This window comes from Physella acuta, unplaced genomic scaffold (assembly GCF_028476545.2).
Source record: "Physella acuta isolate Inbredline_101_S28 unplaced genomic scaffold, ASM2847654v3 ptg002062l, whole genome shotgun sequence".
NCBI lineage: Eukaryota > Metazoa > Mollusca > Gastropoda > Physidae > Physella > Physella acuta.
This window is the reverse complement of record NW_026733565.1, coordinates 2501-20000: the sequence shown is the minus strand read 5'-3', so window position 1 is coordinate 20000 and position 17500 is coordinate 2501. Positions and strand designations below refer to the sequence as shown.

Below are 17500 nucleotides of genomic sequence, written 5' to 3'. Positions count from 1 at the left end.
AGTTTTACTTTTACTATTTGGAGACTTAAATGTATATATTCTAATAATGACATTTACATGGTCGTAGAAACGTAAATCATAAGCTGAATATAAAAATGTGTACTTTTAAAAAAAAAATATCTTAATTGAATATAGCATAAAATTTAGGTAAACTGTTATTGTTGCTAGCGGTATAAACGTGTCAGAATCGAAAGTAAGAAATTCACGCACACATATATATACATATATATATATATATATATACATATACATATATATATATATATATATATATATATATATATATATATATATATATATATATATATATATATATATATATATATATATATATATATATACATTTTTAATTTTTCGACACTTAAGGGAATATGCTCATTGCAAAAATACAAAATTCCTGCTATTTCTCCATGACTGATTACTGTTTAAATATATATATGCTATCCAGGTTTTCACACATATATATATATATATATATATATATATATATATATATATATATATATATATATATATATAATATAAATATATATATATATATATATATATATATGCTATCCAGGTTTTTACAGATCTACTTTGAAAGATACAAAGATGTTATTGGCTAGAACTCTATTGTTTCTGGCTTTGATGATCATGGAAGCTGATGCTGGCTGCAGCAGATCCAGGTATGGGTTTAATCTGGCCATCCAGGGTCAATCACAATGCAACAGTACGAATGATTTCATCACCGGCTTCTCCAGGAAAGATAAAACAACCGATGACCCATTGAATTTGTTAGACGAAGTAGAATGCTGTACCAGAAACTCGACATGGACAAACTATACACACACTCTGTACGCTGATTGGTCGACGATGAGCAAAACCAATACCTGGTCTACCTGTCCTGCTGGTTATTTTATGACGGGCTTTTATGTAAGTGACGCCAAGGCCACCCTGTTGAGTAACATCCTAGAAGGTAGGTGCTCCAGACCAGCGGACCACCCTCCATCCTATGGACAATGCTATGACCATGATATCTCAACCTGTTTTGATAACAAAGGTTTCTGTAAATGTAACGACACCTACTTCGTTACCGGCATCTATCGTGGTAGCTGTGATAAACTCAACTGCCTTGATAAACTACGATGCTGCAAGGCCGCTGCAGCCCCGGAAGAACTGAATGATCTTGCTAAAGTGAAGACCCGCATCATGGACACTACAATGTCTGATATTGCTTTATTTGCAAATTATTTGGGTTATAGCTATTGTCAAGGCTGTAGAGCCGCGAATGTTGGTGAAGACTTTAGACGAACCGCCGACACATGGGTTGCGGACAAAAGTGCGCGCTGTGTGGGTTTAATGAGCGATAAACGTCTGAGCATGGTCTATGGAAATTGGAGCTTTGCAATAAAAGACATCAAGTTTGGAACTCCCGTATCACAAGAATTGACTCCAGAAGCGGTGGACTCCGGTACTATATATAACAACGACACGACGGAAGTAACAAAAACTATATCGCGAGCTGAGACCGTTGTCCGTAGTGTTACACACACCACAACAAGTTCTTGGACAAACAGCCACGAGCTTAATGTGCAGGTGATGTACACAGTAGGAGGTTTTGGAGCGACTGCCGGCTATTCGTTTAATTACGAGACCAGCACGTCTACAACGGATGAAAACAAGAAAGAACAATCGAAAACATTCACAGTCAGCACATCGAAAACTCTGAAACCGAAATCTGCTGCCAAATGGAGTCTTGTCATGTCTAAAACCAGAACCTCTGTGGCCTACACAGCCACTGTTATAGTCAAGTTCTCCACCGAACTTCAAGGTTTTCTACGTCTCGAAAACAACTTCCACTCCCAGTATCGCGGCACTAACAACCGACCCACTGTTAACTACCGATTCGGAGACTCCAGCATACCTTTCTACACAGCCTTGAAACAGCAAAGCGAAGCCAACTTACAGCCTTGGTTGTGGAACGACATGATAAACAGGTACCCGACTGTTAAACCTGTAATAAACGATTTGTTGAATGAAAACAGATACGTCTTCAAGATAACTGGCAGGTTCGATGAAGTCATGGGCAAAAGTGCTGATTTCCGCTGGGACGCCGTGAAGCTACGCAAGCGGGCAGCCGTGGCGGATGAGCGTAATGTGATACGGCAGAACGCTACCCACATCGCCAAGGCTCTGGCCAACGATGTTCCTCTGGTGAAGTTGGAGCCTCCAAAAGTCGATGTCTAGGCTATCAGCCAAGAGAATATTGTTAAGCCATCTTCTGCTGGCTCTTAGCTATACTGATGTAAACCATTAGTAAACGTTGATTAAATATATCTTGATAATATTATGCGTTGTGTTATTATTTTATCCAAACAACTTTCATACACACAATTTCATATTGTATTATTTTTTATTTTCTGTTTTTATTTATCGAGGATTAATTTATATATATATATATATATATATATATATATATATATATATATATATATATATATATATATATATATATATATATATATATATAGCGATGGTTTCGGTCGCAAACCGTCTAACTCCAAAAATGTAAATTTTACAGGAGAGACAAAAAAAACTGACTATTTCGATCTCGATCGCATACATTAAAACTATTTTAATGGCTTGTGCGAAGAAACTCATTACCGATTATGCTCTAGCGTTTAAAAATGATTTGTGTTAATATTTACAACATTTTATTACTTTTAAAAAGTTTGACGGTTTGCTCGTTCTAAAAATCTCGCCGCCAAAACGCCTATCTCTGCGATACCGACTCAGCAGATTTGAACAGAGAATATCAGTGCGTTTTCTTCAAAGAACGTTATTTTTTTATGTATATGTTGCTAATTAATCTTTGACACTTGATACGAACTAGACTATTATTTTGGGCTCGTATTTTTATCTTTTGAGTTTATTTTACTAAATGGGATACGTTTATTTTGAATAGAGATCAATTAGTGTGGCTTATATAGCACTCTGTTTATTCTTCGTGACTTTGTTTTTTACGTGTTTCTGTGATCACAATGTATTTGTGTATGTCTGGTGGATGATGTGTTTATAGAGCAGTATAAACCTTATTTTCAATCACTAATTCACATTTACTTATGGTATAATTATTAAATTAATGCGTATAAAAAAGCAGCATAATACACATATTTTTTATTAGTTAAATTTATTCTTGAATATGAAAATCAAAAGAAAAACTAGCAACATTCAATTTAGTAAAATGATTTAAAAATGAGGCAAATCATCATAGAAATGATGTTAGTCTGCATGAAGTAAAACGTTTAAGCGCTTGTAGGTGCTCATATTTGAAAGCTTTTTTCTTTCTTCAGCTTTTGTACAACTGGCCAGAGCTAGGGATGGGTTCTTAATGTTGCGACCCCAAGTTTAGATATTGCCAACTATTTGCAAATGTGACTTTGAAGTAAATCGTACCGTCAGGGTTGTACTGCAGTGCACGAATGTTTGTCACCTTGAAATCTTTACATGGCTTAAGAGTCTTTATTGCACCGTCTGTATATTTTCAAAGTCTTTGAAGAATGTGTGTTGTAAATAGTGAACCTTATATGGGGATGGCTTTAGTCTAGCAGCTTCAATAACGGTGACATACTCAATTGGCGAGAATATTTCACATCACTTTAATCGTCGTTCTATAGTAGCATGAACACTGTCAACTTCCATCTGGGTATGGCCTCTTTCCAAAATTTTCTGTTCCACAACTTTCCCACTCTGGACAGAAAAATATCTTAAAGCTGTTGCTGTTTTGGGATGTACAGCCATCTGAGTAAACGATGATTCTGCTTTTCTGTGGAGCATGTATATTGAGGTAGGATACAAGAGAAGAGCTAAACTCATTAGCTGTCACAGCTCCTTCAGTTTCATTCCATACAAAGTAGTCAACCACTCTGGTGTGAATGTCATAAATTGTGAAGTTATGAACCTGTAGCTTTGTCTTATAGTATGATGCAGAGGCTTTAATTGATGGGGATAAAAGTACCCTCTGCACGTCCATACATATCATTTTAGTTACTTGTGTGTGAGCTGCAAACTTGTCGTTTTTCATTTCGTCTCGGGCAGCCTCTACCTTCTGTCTATGTGCTTGATGTAAATCCTCAGATGTTGCCAGTCTCATATTGACAGCATGTATCACATTTATCTTTGCGAGGTTTGAAAATAGATATGTTTTGTTTTTTTAATTCCCCTACACAGACTGTGATGCCCATTTGTTGAATTTGCTCACTTTTACAAATTATGATATATTATTTATAAATATCAGCATAGGATTTAAAAGCAGGTTCAAGATACAGTTTTGTTGTATCTTTTCGACAGCAATGCGGTGGCATTTTAGCAAGGCGACCAAGAAATTGTTAAATAAACATAACTCCATCTGAGGATGAATCAAATCTTGATGAAGGCGGATTTGAGGGCTTGTTATTGGGACCAACTAGGGTGTTTAACACCCACCATAACTTGAGACCTGTTGTGTTTAAAAACATTGTTTTGCACACCCTGTAGCGTGAACCTGACCCATTTAGAGTAAAATAAATGAATTGGTGTAATGCCTTATTTTCAGAGGTGTCATTCTTAGGTTTAACTTCAATTGAAGCTTTCACAAAAGTCTTCTTCTCCTGCCATTTCATGTTCCAAATATCTGCATGGATGATTTCTCTGTCAATGTCAGGTTGTTATGCTATGAGAATATATAATCTAAAAGAATTTGTTATGGGTGAAAGAAATCTCGCTTCATAGGAAATAATAAGTAACACTACCCCCACCCCATAAACTATATGAATACCTAACCCCGTATTCCACCCACTATACCCGTCTTAATAAACACACATTCACAAACAAAATACACATTTTAGACGTATTTACCCTGCCAGTGGGTAAAAACAGAATACATGTGGGGGCGGGGGATGGGACGTTGCGTAGCATTTTTCATCTTTTAAAGAATCAGCTTACATTGGTTTTAATTTTTTTGTTTGATTCCACTGGGTTATATCTCATCCCTCCTTCCCCTCACTTCACCAAAACACATGGTCTTTCTAAATGCGGCTAGGACAATGTGTTGAATTTTAATCTGACAAGGCTGTCGGCCCATCTTTGGTGTAAAATACGCGCGTGAGGTGTGGGCGTGGGAAGCTGGCCACACAATACCCCTATATGTTGTGGTCATTTAAACAGTTGAACTGTTGAAACTGATTCATATTAGAGTTAGTATAGAACAATTAAATAACATCAAATGTTTTAAAAAACAGACATAATGTCATCATATGAGGAAACATATAATGTACAGATTGACAAAATAAATCGAACATTTAATTTCATTTGTGAATTATTTTTATTTTAGGTAAAAAATGGATCCACATACCAACTTGCTTCATCCGTGTAAATAATGTTAAATTTAAACATCAACTCTCAATTGTTTTCAACTTTGAATTTATCATGTAATAGTTGTACTAATCTGTAAGATTTAAAGCTGTTGACAGTTAAATTGTGAAAAACAACAGTTTACCAATGCTTAAAGTTGATATGTGTGTAGTTTCTATAAGTTTGCTATCCTGTTCTGAGAATTGCATATCCTTCCCATATTTGTGCTACAACTTTATGAACAACAAAAGAACTACGCTAAACATTAAATCAAATACAAATCGATCTGGTATTAACTCCGATTTTTAAAAAAAATGTTTCTTCATGGTTTATGAATCTGTCTCTTCAGTTTCATAATGTTTTATAAAATGTTGATGTTTTACACAATTATTGTCGAAATAACCGTAGCAGTTGATAGCAGAAGATAGGTTAGCATAATATAGCTACATTTGCTAAATATTTAACGAATAATTTATATTGTTAAATAAGAATTATTAAAAAGTAACAATTTAAATGTATATATATAATATATAAAAAAGAATAGATGTTTCTGAAAATTTTATCTAGTAAAAGGTGCTTTATATTCATTAAACGAAAACTGTACGATTCTTATCGCACAATCAGTAGAAGCATGGTATGTGCATGCTGCATTCCGTTTTTGTTAGCTTCTGATTAGAAAACAACGTTAAATGCATTGATACATAAAATATAGCGTAAAGTGCTAATTTCAGTCATCGGAAATCAATTAAAAATGTGTCACAGTCACGAGTATACGAACGAGGAAGAAGATCAATAGGTGATAGAAATCTGCGCCTACAATGTTATACATTTATGTGAAATCTCGTCCACATAACGTAAACAAACTCAAGTTTGAAAAGTTGATAGAATAAAACACATCTGATATAATACTTATATACGAAATTTCGTCAAACTTCCCTAAAAGGTACACAAGTTATCATGTTTAAATGCACACAGACAGAGAGTCTGGCAGAAGGAAAGAATTGCAAAACTAACTTTTTATCAGCTCCGGAAGGTAATGAAATATTTTAAACAGACAAAATCTTGATGTAGACTTTTTTGCACATTTTTAATAGATCCTTTATATTACAAATACAATAAGATGTGGAGGTGTAAAACGGCAAAAAAAAAATATATGTTTGTTTTTTAGCATGATTAAAGTACGTTTATGAAAACTCTGTGTAAGGGAAAGTAAAGGAAACACCAAGCTTAATACGTAATAAAATTGTGGTAAACTTCAACATACAAACTCATAGTTTTTCATTTACATTTAAAAACAAACACAATACCATCAATTCTATCTTCTACAAGGAATTTTAACAAATGAAAAAAATGTAAAGGGTTGAGTATTAATAATTAAATATTAAACATATTAAAAATAAAACTAATGTATAAATGCCTTACACTTCAAAAAGATGATTATTTGTCATTCGCTTTAATTTTAAGTATTTTGATATCATTTTTTTAAAATAAGTATGTCTCAATTATTTGCAAATGAAAAGCGTTTACTACAGTTAAAAATAATGTGACATAATACACTTAAGTTAATAATAATAGTAGTAGTAATAATAACAATAACAATAATAATAATAATAACAATAATAGTAATAATAATAAAAAATAATAATAAAAACAATAATAATAATAATAATAATAATAATAATAATAATAATAATAATGTTATAATCATAATAAAAATCTTAAATTTAAATATATTTCTTTAATTTCTTTTAATTTCTATAATAAGTAACAGAATAATTAAGCATTGTATATTTGGGTAAGTTATGGAACTAGCAACAACAATCTTAAAACACACACAATTTTATGTTAAATGATAGAAAAATTAATAAAATTAATGTCTAAAATACTAATACATGAATAAATATAATACGCAATTAATTCAGCATACTAGCTTAAATATAATTACAACAACACATATTTGTAGAAAGCTAATTTTAATATTGCAAATTATTATTGAACATCTATATCAAATTAATTAATATTTAAAACAAGAAAAAACATGCTGTTACATTTTTAAGCTAGACGTGGAAAATTAGACGTACTATTATATTTCAGTAACATTTTATGTATGCTTCCAATAACATTCAATATATGTACATGTCAATATGTCTCTCTCTTTATCTCTCTCTCTCTCTATCTCATTCATTCTCTTTCTTTTCAGCAGTAGAACATATGCTTAAATTTGAAATTAGTTACCACAATTGTAAGTTATTAAACGTTTACAGTGTACTTTGAACATTAAATTAAAGCTAATAAGAATAAAATGTCTCAAATAACCACTAAATATTAAACGGTACATTTAATATTTTTGTCTATTTGGACTTTGTAATGAAAGTAATGTGGATAAAGAATTTATTATTACTGTGTAAAATTAGACTTACAATATTTACATACTATTATAGATTGATTTTCGCATCGTAAATGATCCGAGTACAAAAACAAATGTAGGTCTTGATACAAATATTCTTTAAAATCGTTTTTCTATCAAAGTTAGCACAAATGAATTAAATAAATTTGTGAAAAAGTTTGCATATGTATGTAGTTTGAGACTAAAATTTGATGATTAACTTTAAAAAAAAAAACATTATTTAATCTCAACAAAACTCTCCAGCCCGTCAGTCCCTTTAATAAACGGGTCGTTTTTTAATAACCACTCAGCAGTTGGCCTTAAGTTAGATTCCTGCTGTAAAATCCTTTCTAAAAACTCTTTCAAGTAAACAGATGACGCTTCAGGTAGTTGATATTTAAGAGGGTTCCCCAGGTAGGTCTGGAAAACAATCTGCTGTGTTGGAACTGACGAGTTTGGTTGTTTCCCGTTAATCATCTCTAACACTGTGCAGCCGACACTCCTGTAGAATGAGAATTTAAAAAAAAAACGGTAATTTTACTAAAAGCATTATCTGCAAATTGATTGTGTCTGACCATATGAGACGGTAACATTTATAAAAGATTCCTAGCAATGTGTGCCAAAAAAGCTGTAAGCACAGAATAACACACAATAACAACCATTAGAATTTTTTTTACACACACACACACACACACACACACATATATATATATATATATATATATATATATATATATATATATATATATATATATATATATATATATATATATATATATATATATATATATATATATATATATAGGCTAAACCTTAAAACTCTATGGTATAGTATCTTTGAATTACGATGAACTAAACAATACAGCACAAATTCAAATGGAATTTTTATCTTAATTATTAATATGAAACGTGTTAAAATATATATTGCTAACGTATGGCCTAGATTTAATCTAAACAGATAAATCCACATTAAAGTTAAAAGAAGACGAAGACTAAAACCTAAGTGATAAATTTAGAATAATCATCATTATATTTTAAATCTTAAATGCTTGGTTATATTCTCATCTGTAATTTTTTAAAATATTGTTTCAACTGCTATATTAATATAGCTATTCAAAATCAATTAAATCGAGTTGAATGTAAGAAATACAGATTCATTAATAGACTATCTATAGACTACGTTATAGTTCAGCACACATAACCTTAATTAAAATTATAAAGTACGTTGAATGCATACATTTTATTTTTTTTAAAGGAACAAGACCTTAAAACATTCAATTGACAAAATGCCCCCGGTCGTTTTTTGAGAAGTTTTTTTTTTTGCGAAGTTTTCTCTTGAACAAAAGAGAATTATTGTTTAAGCTATTTGAAAAAGTAAGTTATTATTCTTAAATGGTAAATTGTTTTAAGAAAGAGAAATATATTCGAAACCTTTGAAGTTATCGACATTTAAATTCATAGATTTCATTAAAAGTAAAAATCATCATCATCATATTTTTTCGTTTGCTCCCAAAACACATGGGCGGGTGAAGTGTAGCTTATCTGTTTTATACCTCGGCATATGGAGGCTAATTTTGGTCAGCACTATTCACAGTCGCCTTTATTTTCCCTAAGAGGTTAAAGGATTAGGGACGCTCTAATAACTTAAATCCGGATTCGAGCTCGAGACTTGCTGCTCAACAGTCTTTAGCTCTATCAATCGAATACGTGGTTATGTTATCGAAATAAAAACTTAACTGGAGTTAAAGCTTCAACATAATGTGTTTTATAAACGATTTTAATGAGACTAAACTGCTTGTTTGACTCGACTCGAGTAATTATTTAATTAATTTGCATAGTGGGTTATCAAAATTTTAATCACTGGTGTTTAATTTTCCACCAACATATAATTAATTCTATAAAATTCTGTACCATATATCTGCCCTGCTTTTGTAGTTTCGTATTACGTTGCCTTCTGTATAAATCACTTCTGGTGCCATGTATCGCACTGTACCAATTTCAGTAGCGGCCCCATTGCCATCTACAAACTCAGATAGACCAAAGTCTGTAATCTTTAGGTTCCAGTCATCTTCCATAAGAACGTTGTTGCCTTGAGAACGAAAATATGAATTTTTAATATACCAAACCTTATTTAATTTTATATTAAAATGGGTACGTTTTAAGATTTGGATCAGTGTTAAAGTTAAAGTAATGCACTAATATGTGTGATATTCATTACTTTATTTGTAATTTTTAATTATTTTAGCACAAGACTATCTTTTTGTTTAAAAAAAAATTGAATTAATTAAAATAATTTCGCTAACGCAGTAGAATATGTACGTTTGCAAGTTATATAAAAACGTGTGACATTAACCTTTTATATCTCTGTGTAGAATGTTGTTTTGATGCAGGTACTCTAAGCCTTCCAGGATTTGAATAGTAAAATGTCTTGTCAAGTTTTCACTCAAACTACCTCTGTTAGTTATAAATGAAGCGAGAGTACCCTAAAGAAAATTAAAGTAAAATTCAATTACATGTAGTTGAACTAACACCATACTATTCTGACTATTACTAAAAGTACAAAGTACACTAATTCACAGTATTTGTCCTTACATTTTTTAAATATTCTAAGAAAATAAAAAATGCATCCTGCGTTTTCTTAAATCCGTGAAATTGAACTATTCGTCTGTGCTTTACTTTAAGTAAAATTGTTGCCTCTTTTTTACAAATATCCTGAAAATAAAAAAGTCTTCTTTTTATTTTTACTAAGAAAACATTATTAATTGATTCTAATACCACTCATAACAGTATATTTTGTTTGCATTCTATGCTGGCTTGGTTATATTTGTTTACAAAAATGAAAAAAAAACGGGGGGGGGGGAGGGGGGTGATCTGGTAAAGCGTGAAAGCATGTTGCTGTTTGTTAGGTTCGGAATCTGAAGGGGAGGGGTGGTTGGTTAAAAATTAGCAAATTAAACGTAACGCAATTAATGCACGAAGCATTATTCTATTGCATATTTTCTAAAATATTCTGCTGAACGATTCGAATTATTTAGATCGTACAACAATTAGCTAGTTCAATTATTTAAGATTTTACTACTTTCCGCATTAAACGGCGATATTTACTCAGCTATAGTTGAGAACAATTGTTTTGTATATTTCTGAAAACATTAACAAATTTCTGATATAGCTCACTTCAGCTACTGTTTGTTAATTCTTTGTTAGCTGTGAATTTCTCAAAATAATTTAGACTTTGCTGAATTAAAGGCGTCCATTATAATTGATAGAAAATATGAAATGTAAGAATAGGGAGAGAAAGAAATTTTCTAACTAAATTAATTGTTGTAAACTTGGCTGCTATTTGTTTCTAGTAGGCGTTTCTTCAAGATTTTAAAATACACAGAATACAAGATTTTAAAGTATTAGAATGCTTTTTACAAACAAGAGAATCAAATTAAATACCGTTAAGCCTAATTTATTAATGACACTATGCCATTATTGCAACTACGTTTAGGCAACTTGTTAGGGATTTGATTTATCAAAAAAAAAAACTGTCCGCTTCTCTAAACAAATATCTATTTAACGTAGTCAATCTTTTTACTTTAAGCTAGTATACATCGTGTACACAAACATCATCACTTTTTACGATTTAAAATAATTTAACAATAGCGGAAGTAACTTTTCTATTTACTTTTTTTTACTGATTGAATACAAATTATGTATAATATGTATTTTTTATTTGAAAAATAATATCTGGCATGTAAGAGACAAGACGTTAGTGACCTTCTTACAAGCCTTATTAATACAAATAAAATATTACAATATGATTTTTTTCTGAAAAAGTTATTTTTGCAGCTTACAAGGAAATTATTCATATCTTTATGTGATGAAAAACAGGATTTCTTGGCAACGAAATTTTCTTCTTCAGGTCGGGCTTCATCTTTTACAAGATGGACACTACCAAAAGCACCTTTTCCTATAGTTGATTCAATAATCGTGAAGTTCTTCGGGAATTCTTCAGAAAGTACCATGTCTATTATTGGAAAAATTATGGAACGAATTAATTAAAGAATATAAACAGGTAGTAATTTTACTTCTTTTCTAATAAATAATTTTAAAATATGGCGAGGGTCTGTATTTGCTTATTTTATAAGACGAAACTGAAAGCTAGATGCTTCTATCTTCTAATTTTTTTCATATTCCACAATTGAAAAAGCATACATATTTGTTTTAAGATAGTTTTAGAGTTATTTTTCTAACCGCTTTTAGAAGGTAGGATTCCGGTACTTTGTCCTGATCTCCAAAATATTGAGTTAGCATTGTCTGAAATAATTTTATCTGGACTAACAGTTAACTGTCCCAACATGCCATTGAGCATATCGTCTTCTAAAATATGTTGGCTGGCTTCCATACCCCTACATAACTCCTTTAGACATGCGGTTGCGTTTCTCTGCTCCGAACCAATTTCAAGAGCAAGAATTTCTTTAAATTTTGGAAGCAGAGGTAGAATCTGAAAAATCATTGTATTTTAGTACAGCCAGTGAACAATAACCATTTAAAAATATAAAATAAAGTTCATACAAAAGTATCTACAACCCACATGTTAATATATGAATACACTACAAAATACTAAGTGTGTCGTTAGAAACACAAGCTTTAAAATCATGTTAATTTTTTACAGGATAAACATCGATGATAATAATCGAAAAAAATGGTATACAATGTAAATTAAAAATAAAAACCGACGCTACATCGTCCCATACTTAAATAAAGCAAATTAAAGTAAACCTGTAACAATAGAATAATAAAGTAAAACAATATTTTACGTCTTGAAATTCATCTTCTCCTTCTGCCAATTTAGCCAAACATTTCAGCAGACCATTGAGTCCTATCCCATGATATGTTCTTTCTTCATTCATGATAGCTGTATGTATCCCTTTAATTACGGCTTGTTTTAGCTCTCCTATACAGACAATAGCAACATGTTGATTTAAATCCCTGATCACAATTTTTGGTTTATTAATAATAGGAATCGTTTTAATAATCAGTTGATTCATTTTACGGTGAGACGGCGCGGTCTAGTGGAAGAGCCATAAGCTACTATCCCAAAAGTCTCGAGGTCCATTCCGAGTTTCAGTCATACCTGAGTCCACCCAGCCATGATGTGTACTTAGCTCATTTTTGAGAAAGTAAATTATTAACTTTACTCCATCTGCTCAATGCATCTCTAGGTCTAAAGACGATAAAAACTTGAAGCAATAATCTGAACATGTATATTAACTATGGACCATAAAAATGTAAAATGCCAAAGCTAAAATACATTACTCACAATGTAATGTTACGCTATCTTTTTAAATGTGCTATTTTATAGGAGAAACGCTATACTATAGCCTTTACATGCGTAGGCAAACATCGGTGTGGTAAAAGTTGACTAAAGCGCCCCAAAGATTGTTGGTAAAAAGTAAAACAAAAACAAAAAACGCTGTACTAATTACCGACCTGGTAGATATTATATAACCAATAGTTTTAATTATGCCATTTTATGTTTATACCTTGGCAGCAAGATCAGCAAAACGGGAGGCACAGAGGAGGACATAGAGTTAATAGAGCCCGCTGCGCCTTCACAGACCTGCGACCCATATGGAAAAGTTCGGCCATCTCCATTACCACAAAAATTCGGATATTTAACTCAAATGTCAAGGCAGTTCTGCTGTATGGAGCAGAGACATGGAGAGTCTCCAAGGCAAGCACAGCAAAGATACAGACCTTCATGAATAGATGCCTTAGACAGATATTGAAACTGAGATGGCAGGACAAAAAGCCGAACATAGAACTATGGAGGAAAGCTAGGCAGGAGCCTTTGGGTGTGCAAATAAGAAGGAAGAAGTGGCGCTGGGTGGGTCACACACTGCGAAAGTCTCACCCAAATGTTACACGCCAAGCGCTTGAGTGGAACCCCCAGGGAAAGCGGAAAAGAGGGCGCACAAGACAGACCTGGAGGCGGAGTCTTCTTGAAGAACTGAAGCCAACAGGGATGTCTTAGGTGATGACAAAATTTATAGCCGGGGATAGTAAGAAATGGAAGGAAATGGTGGAGGCCCTATGTTCCACAAGGAGCAAAGAGGACTAAGTCAAGTCAAGTCATTTTATGTTTAGGGGAGTTTTGGACCTTGTTTATACAAGTTTATCTCCTCCAATTTCTAATCAACTTATTTTTAGCTTATTTTGTATTTAACATTGTAACGTTTGTATTAATTATATAAATACAAATGTGTATGTGATGACGCTTGGATAGGTTAAGTAGATAGAAGTCAGCAGAAACAGGCTCTAGCTAGTTGGTTAGAGAGACCAATGAAAATACAGGAGCTGAAGCGTGGGTCTGCAATTAGGCCATCAGTTGGTGTTAAGTATCAGGTAGAGACGGTCGGAGATATGTAGAGCTAGGGAGCAGTTGGTTGGTCAAAGGTAGCAATAGGGAACGGCCAGAGAAATGTAGAGTTAGGTAGAGAGTTTGAATGTAGTGTGTTAGGAATGGTCATGGGAGTGCGTAGTTAGTAGTAGTAGTAAACAGTATACAGTAAAGAATAGATTAGTTTGGTAGGAAGTTGATTGTGTAAATTTTAATCTTCTTCTTCTTCTTCGTTCTTAATTATTAGTGTTGAAGGGGATCCAGATTTATCTGCCAGTGGGTTTGAACTCGAGACTTTGTTCGAATTTATCAAACATGAGCTTTTTGCCGACTCGACCACGCCTCCAACACAATTAAGCGGTACGTGTCAACTGGTTATGCGCCATTGAGGCCATTGACTCCGATTTCAGCCTGCTTTTCTTTTTGGATTTGCTTCCATAGCCTTTGTCCAACCAAGAACAAACTACGAGGCAGCAGTTGTTTAATTTTGGAGTTGTCTCTCCTAGAAGAGTGGCTGTTCCCAGCTAACGAGCCTCATCTGCCCGAGGGTTCGAACTCGAGACTTTTCGATTTAGCAACCATGAGCTTTACCGACTCGACCACTCCGACCCCTAAATTTTAATGAAGAACATTATATTTTGACTTGAACTTGTGTGTTGAATCTTTCTTCATCTTCTTCATCACCCCCACTCTCATATTTGGTGTCGTTGCATTTCCCCACCCTCACAACTGGCGGAAGATCACTTTATTCACCCCCCCCCCCCCACACCCTCACAGTGTCCTTTAATATGTTGCCACATATTAGCTTTCATGAGTCGGGCGTCTTTAAGGACTAAAGATCTCAAAAAGAACTTCAGTCCTACAGAGATTGTGTTTGCCATATTGAAGAAATGATGTGATAAATGTATGAGTTAACGTTTCAGTTCACCGGGGAAAAAAATATCGGCCACAAAAATATTTTTAAATAAACCGGGAGTGATCTCCCCTAAACTTTCTCGAATATTCTAATATAAAATTAAGAGGGATGGTAACTCAGGACATAGACAATATTTGTTATCCATTTTTAATTACTTACACTTTTTATAATAGAATAGAATCTCGTAAAAAAAAGAATTGCACACCTAGTGAAAAGTTTCCCTTTCAAACCTGACGGTCAATGGGGAAAGTGAAGTAGAGTTTACTTGTTTCTGTGACCTCGGCATATGAAGAGATAGTGTGATCAGCACTATGCCCAGCCGCCTTTACTTTCCCTAACAGTAGTTGGGTACCCAACAGTTTTGGGTGGACTCAGGGACGGTCTACTGACTTGAACTCGGATTCGAACTCGAGACTAACGGGTTAGCAGTCCAGCTCTCTACCGCTAGACCACTCCGTCCCACACCAAGTGAACACCTAAAAGTGTGTATAAAAGTGCGGTATATTATTAGTACTTCATAAATTTACATGCGGTTTTTGAGAAATCGGAAACAGCGTCAAGTAGTACTTCCGGTCAACGGAAATTACTCAAAATTTGACAGAAGGTAGAGAATTAGATCTTTTACTTACGTGTGAAATTTCATGCATCTATCTAAAATAGTACACAACTTATAGGCTTTTGAAAAATTCAAAGTAGAAAAAGTACCATTTCCGGTTATCGGAAATCGCTTTAAAGTTGATCAGGATCTACGATTTTGATAAAATACTTATATATGAAATTTCATCAACCTAGCTGTAATGGTACTCAAGTTATCGTGTTTACACACAGACAGACACACAGACACACAGACATACGGACAGAATTGCAAAGTCCAGTTTTTACGACTCGATAACGCATAAAACGCCAAAACGTTTATATATTTGTATTTATAATTTTTGCCTGATTAAAATAAGTCCTCTATACTCCGGATGTGATGAAGGATTGAGGAGTAAAACGGTGAAAACTGTCAAAATTTCTTGTTATTTTTATGCACGATTACAATACTTTATCTATACTTCGTATATACGAGAAAGTAAAAAAAAAAGTTTAAAAATAACTGGCGGAGATTTGTTTACACTTTCAGTTTTATAAAATAAAGAAACCCAACATTGAATTAGCCGTAGGCTGAACTTATAGTCGTTGGAATGACCTCACACTTTAAGCAAGAAGCTATTTGTGTTTGTTTTTTAATTCTGGCTATATCAATGCTTTTTTATTGATATCCTTGAGAAGATATCCTCTAAATAAAGATATATAATTGGATAGATTTGAACGTGCAAAAGTGATACTTTAACTCGAGAGCTATGTCTGCTGAACAATACATGTTGGGACCAGTAAGGATGTACAATGACCAATTGCTGTATACAAATTAGCCTATTGGTGTTGAACCTAATATATCTTTTACCCTATGCCACTTTTTTGCTTTGCTAGTATTTGGACCATTTGCGAGTAGTAAGAATCGTTTTGTTAGTGTTTTATGACTTTAGTTTTAATAATAAAATATAAAAAATGTTGTGAGTTGGATTTGCGAGAGTAGTTAGGAGCGTATGAATGTTGATGCAAGAGATATAATAAATGATTGGAATGATGATGCATATGGAAGATAGTGCCGTTTGTGTAGAAACGATGTGGCAGTGGCTAGAGTTTCATCTAAGTCACCGATTCGAAAGTCAATTCGGTTAATGCTACTAATGTGAGAGCTAAACTGTGTGGATAATTTGTATAAAACCTGAAATATAAATTAAGACGCATTCTGTCAGTGTTTTACCCTGCCTGTACCCTAGTGATATCCTATGAGAAGGGATATCAGTAGTGGAAGGTCCAAGGTGTTTAATACTGGTAAAGTAAGGTGAAGCCCTCTCACAGCTTGAACAAAAACCATATTTTTTTTTTGGTCTCGTTTACAACAGAGCTGCTTCAGCGTAAAAATCAGTCATGTTTCCGACTTAAAAAAAACATTGTTCTTTCTTAGATGGTACGAACTACCCACTTTACCCAATTTTTATTGTTTCAGCACAAAGAAATCAAAATTAAGTTTGAGTTATCAGTTTTAAAAATTGAATAAGAAATGTAAACCACTAACATACGCATTACTATCTACTACAGCAATATGTCTGATGAAAATTTTCTGTTACCTTTGATCTGTCTTGTCAAGTTTTCCCCAATTAGGGAAAGTAAAACTTTTAAACGAAATGAGATTGCCTTGTTATTAGATTTCATGTTGATGATTACCTGTATTGATAAAATAAATTCATTACACACAATTTGTTATTCAAAAGATTACATCATGAAATTTTATTATGAACTGGTATTCTATATATTGTTAATTATCTGTTAATTATCTGTGAGTTACGTAACCTTAATGTTTATAACTTCAAAGTTTTTCTGCAAAAAAGTC

General features: G+C 33.0%; 3 protein-coding genes across 3 annotated transcripts; 1 reads left to right on the top strand and 2 right to left on the bottom strand.

The window, feature by feature from the left end:
• The first annotated feature begins 582 nt into the window (after nucleotides 1-582).
• On the top strand, nucleotides 583-2229 carry LOC131931950 (uncharacterized). The gene has a single exon (XM_059288784.1). It carries the CDS (start codon nucleotides 595-597, stop codon nucleotides 2227-2229), a length of 1635 nt encoding a protein of 544 aa, XP_059144767.1. The 5' UTR covers nucleotides 583-594.
• Nucleotides 2230-7996: 5767 nt separating this feature from the next.
• On the bottom strand, nucleotides 7997-9838 carry LOC131931949 (uncharacterized). Its single transcript, XM_059288783.1, has 2 exons — nucleotides 9671-9838; nucleotides 7997-8261 (listed from the first exon to the last, which is right to left on the bottom strand). The coding sequence occupies exons 1-2, from the start codon at nucleotides 9832-9834 to the stop codon at nucleotides 7997-7999; spliced, it is 429 nt and encodes a 142-aa protein (XP_059144766.1). The 5' UTR covers nucleotides 9835-9838.
• A 1022-nt stretch (nucleotides 9839-10860) lies between these two features.
• LOC131931946 (uncharacterized) lies at nucleotides 10861-12695 on the bottom strand. Its single transcript, XM_059288781.1, has 4 exons — nucleotides 12565-12695; nucleotides 11999-12248; nucleotides 11599-11771; nucleotides 10861-10899 (listed from the first exon to the last, which is right to left on the bottom strand). The coding sequence occupies exons 1-4, from the start codon at nucleotides 12655-12657 to the stop codon at nucleotides 10861-10863; spliced, it is 555 nt and encodes a 184-aa protein (XP_059144764.1). The 5' UTR covers nucleotides 12658-12695.
• Nucleotides 12696-17500: the final 4805 nt, after the last annotated feature.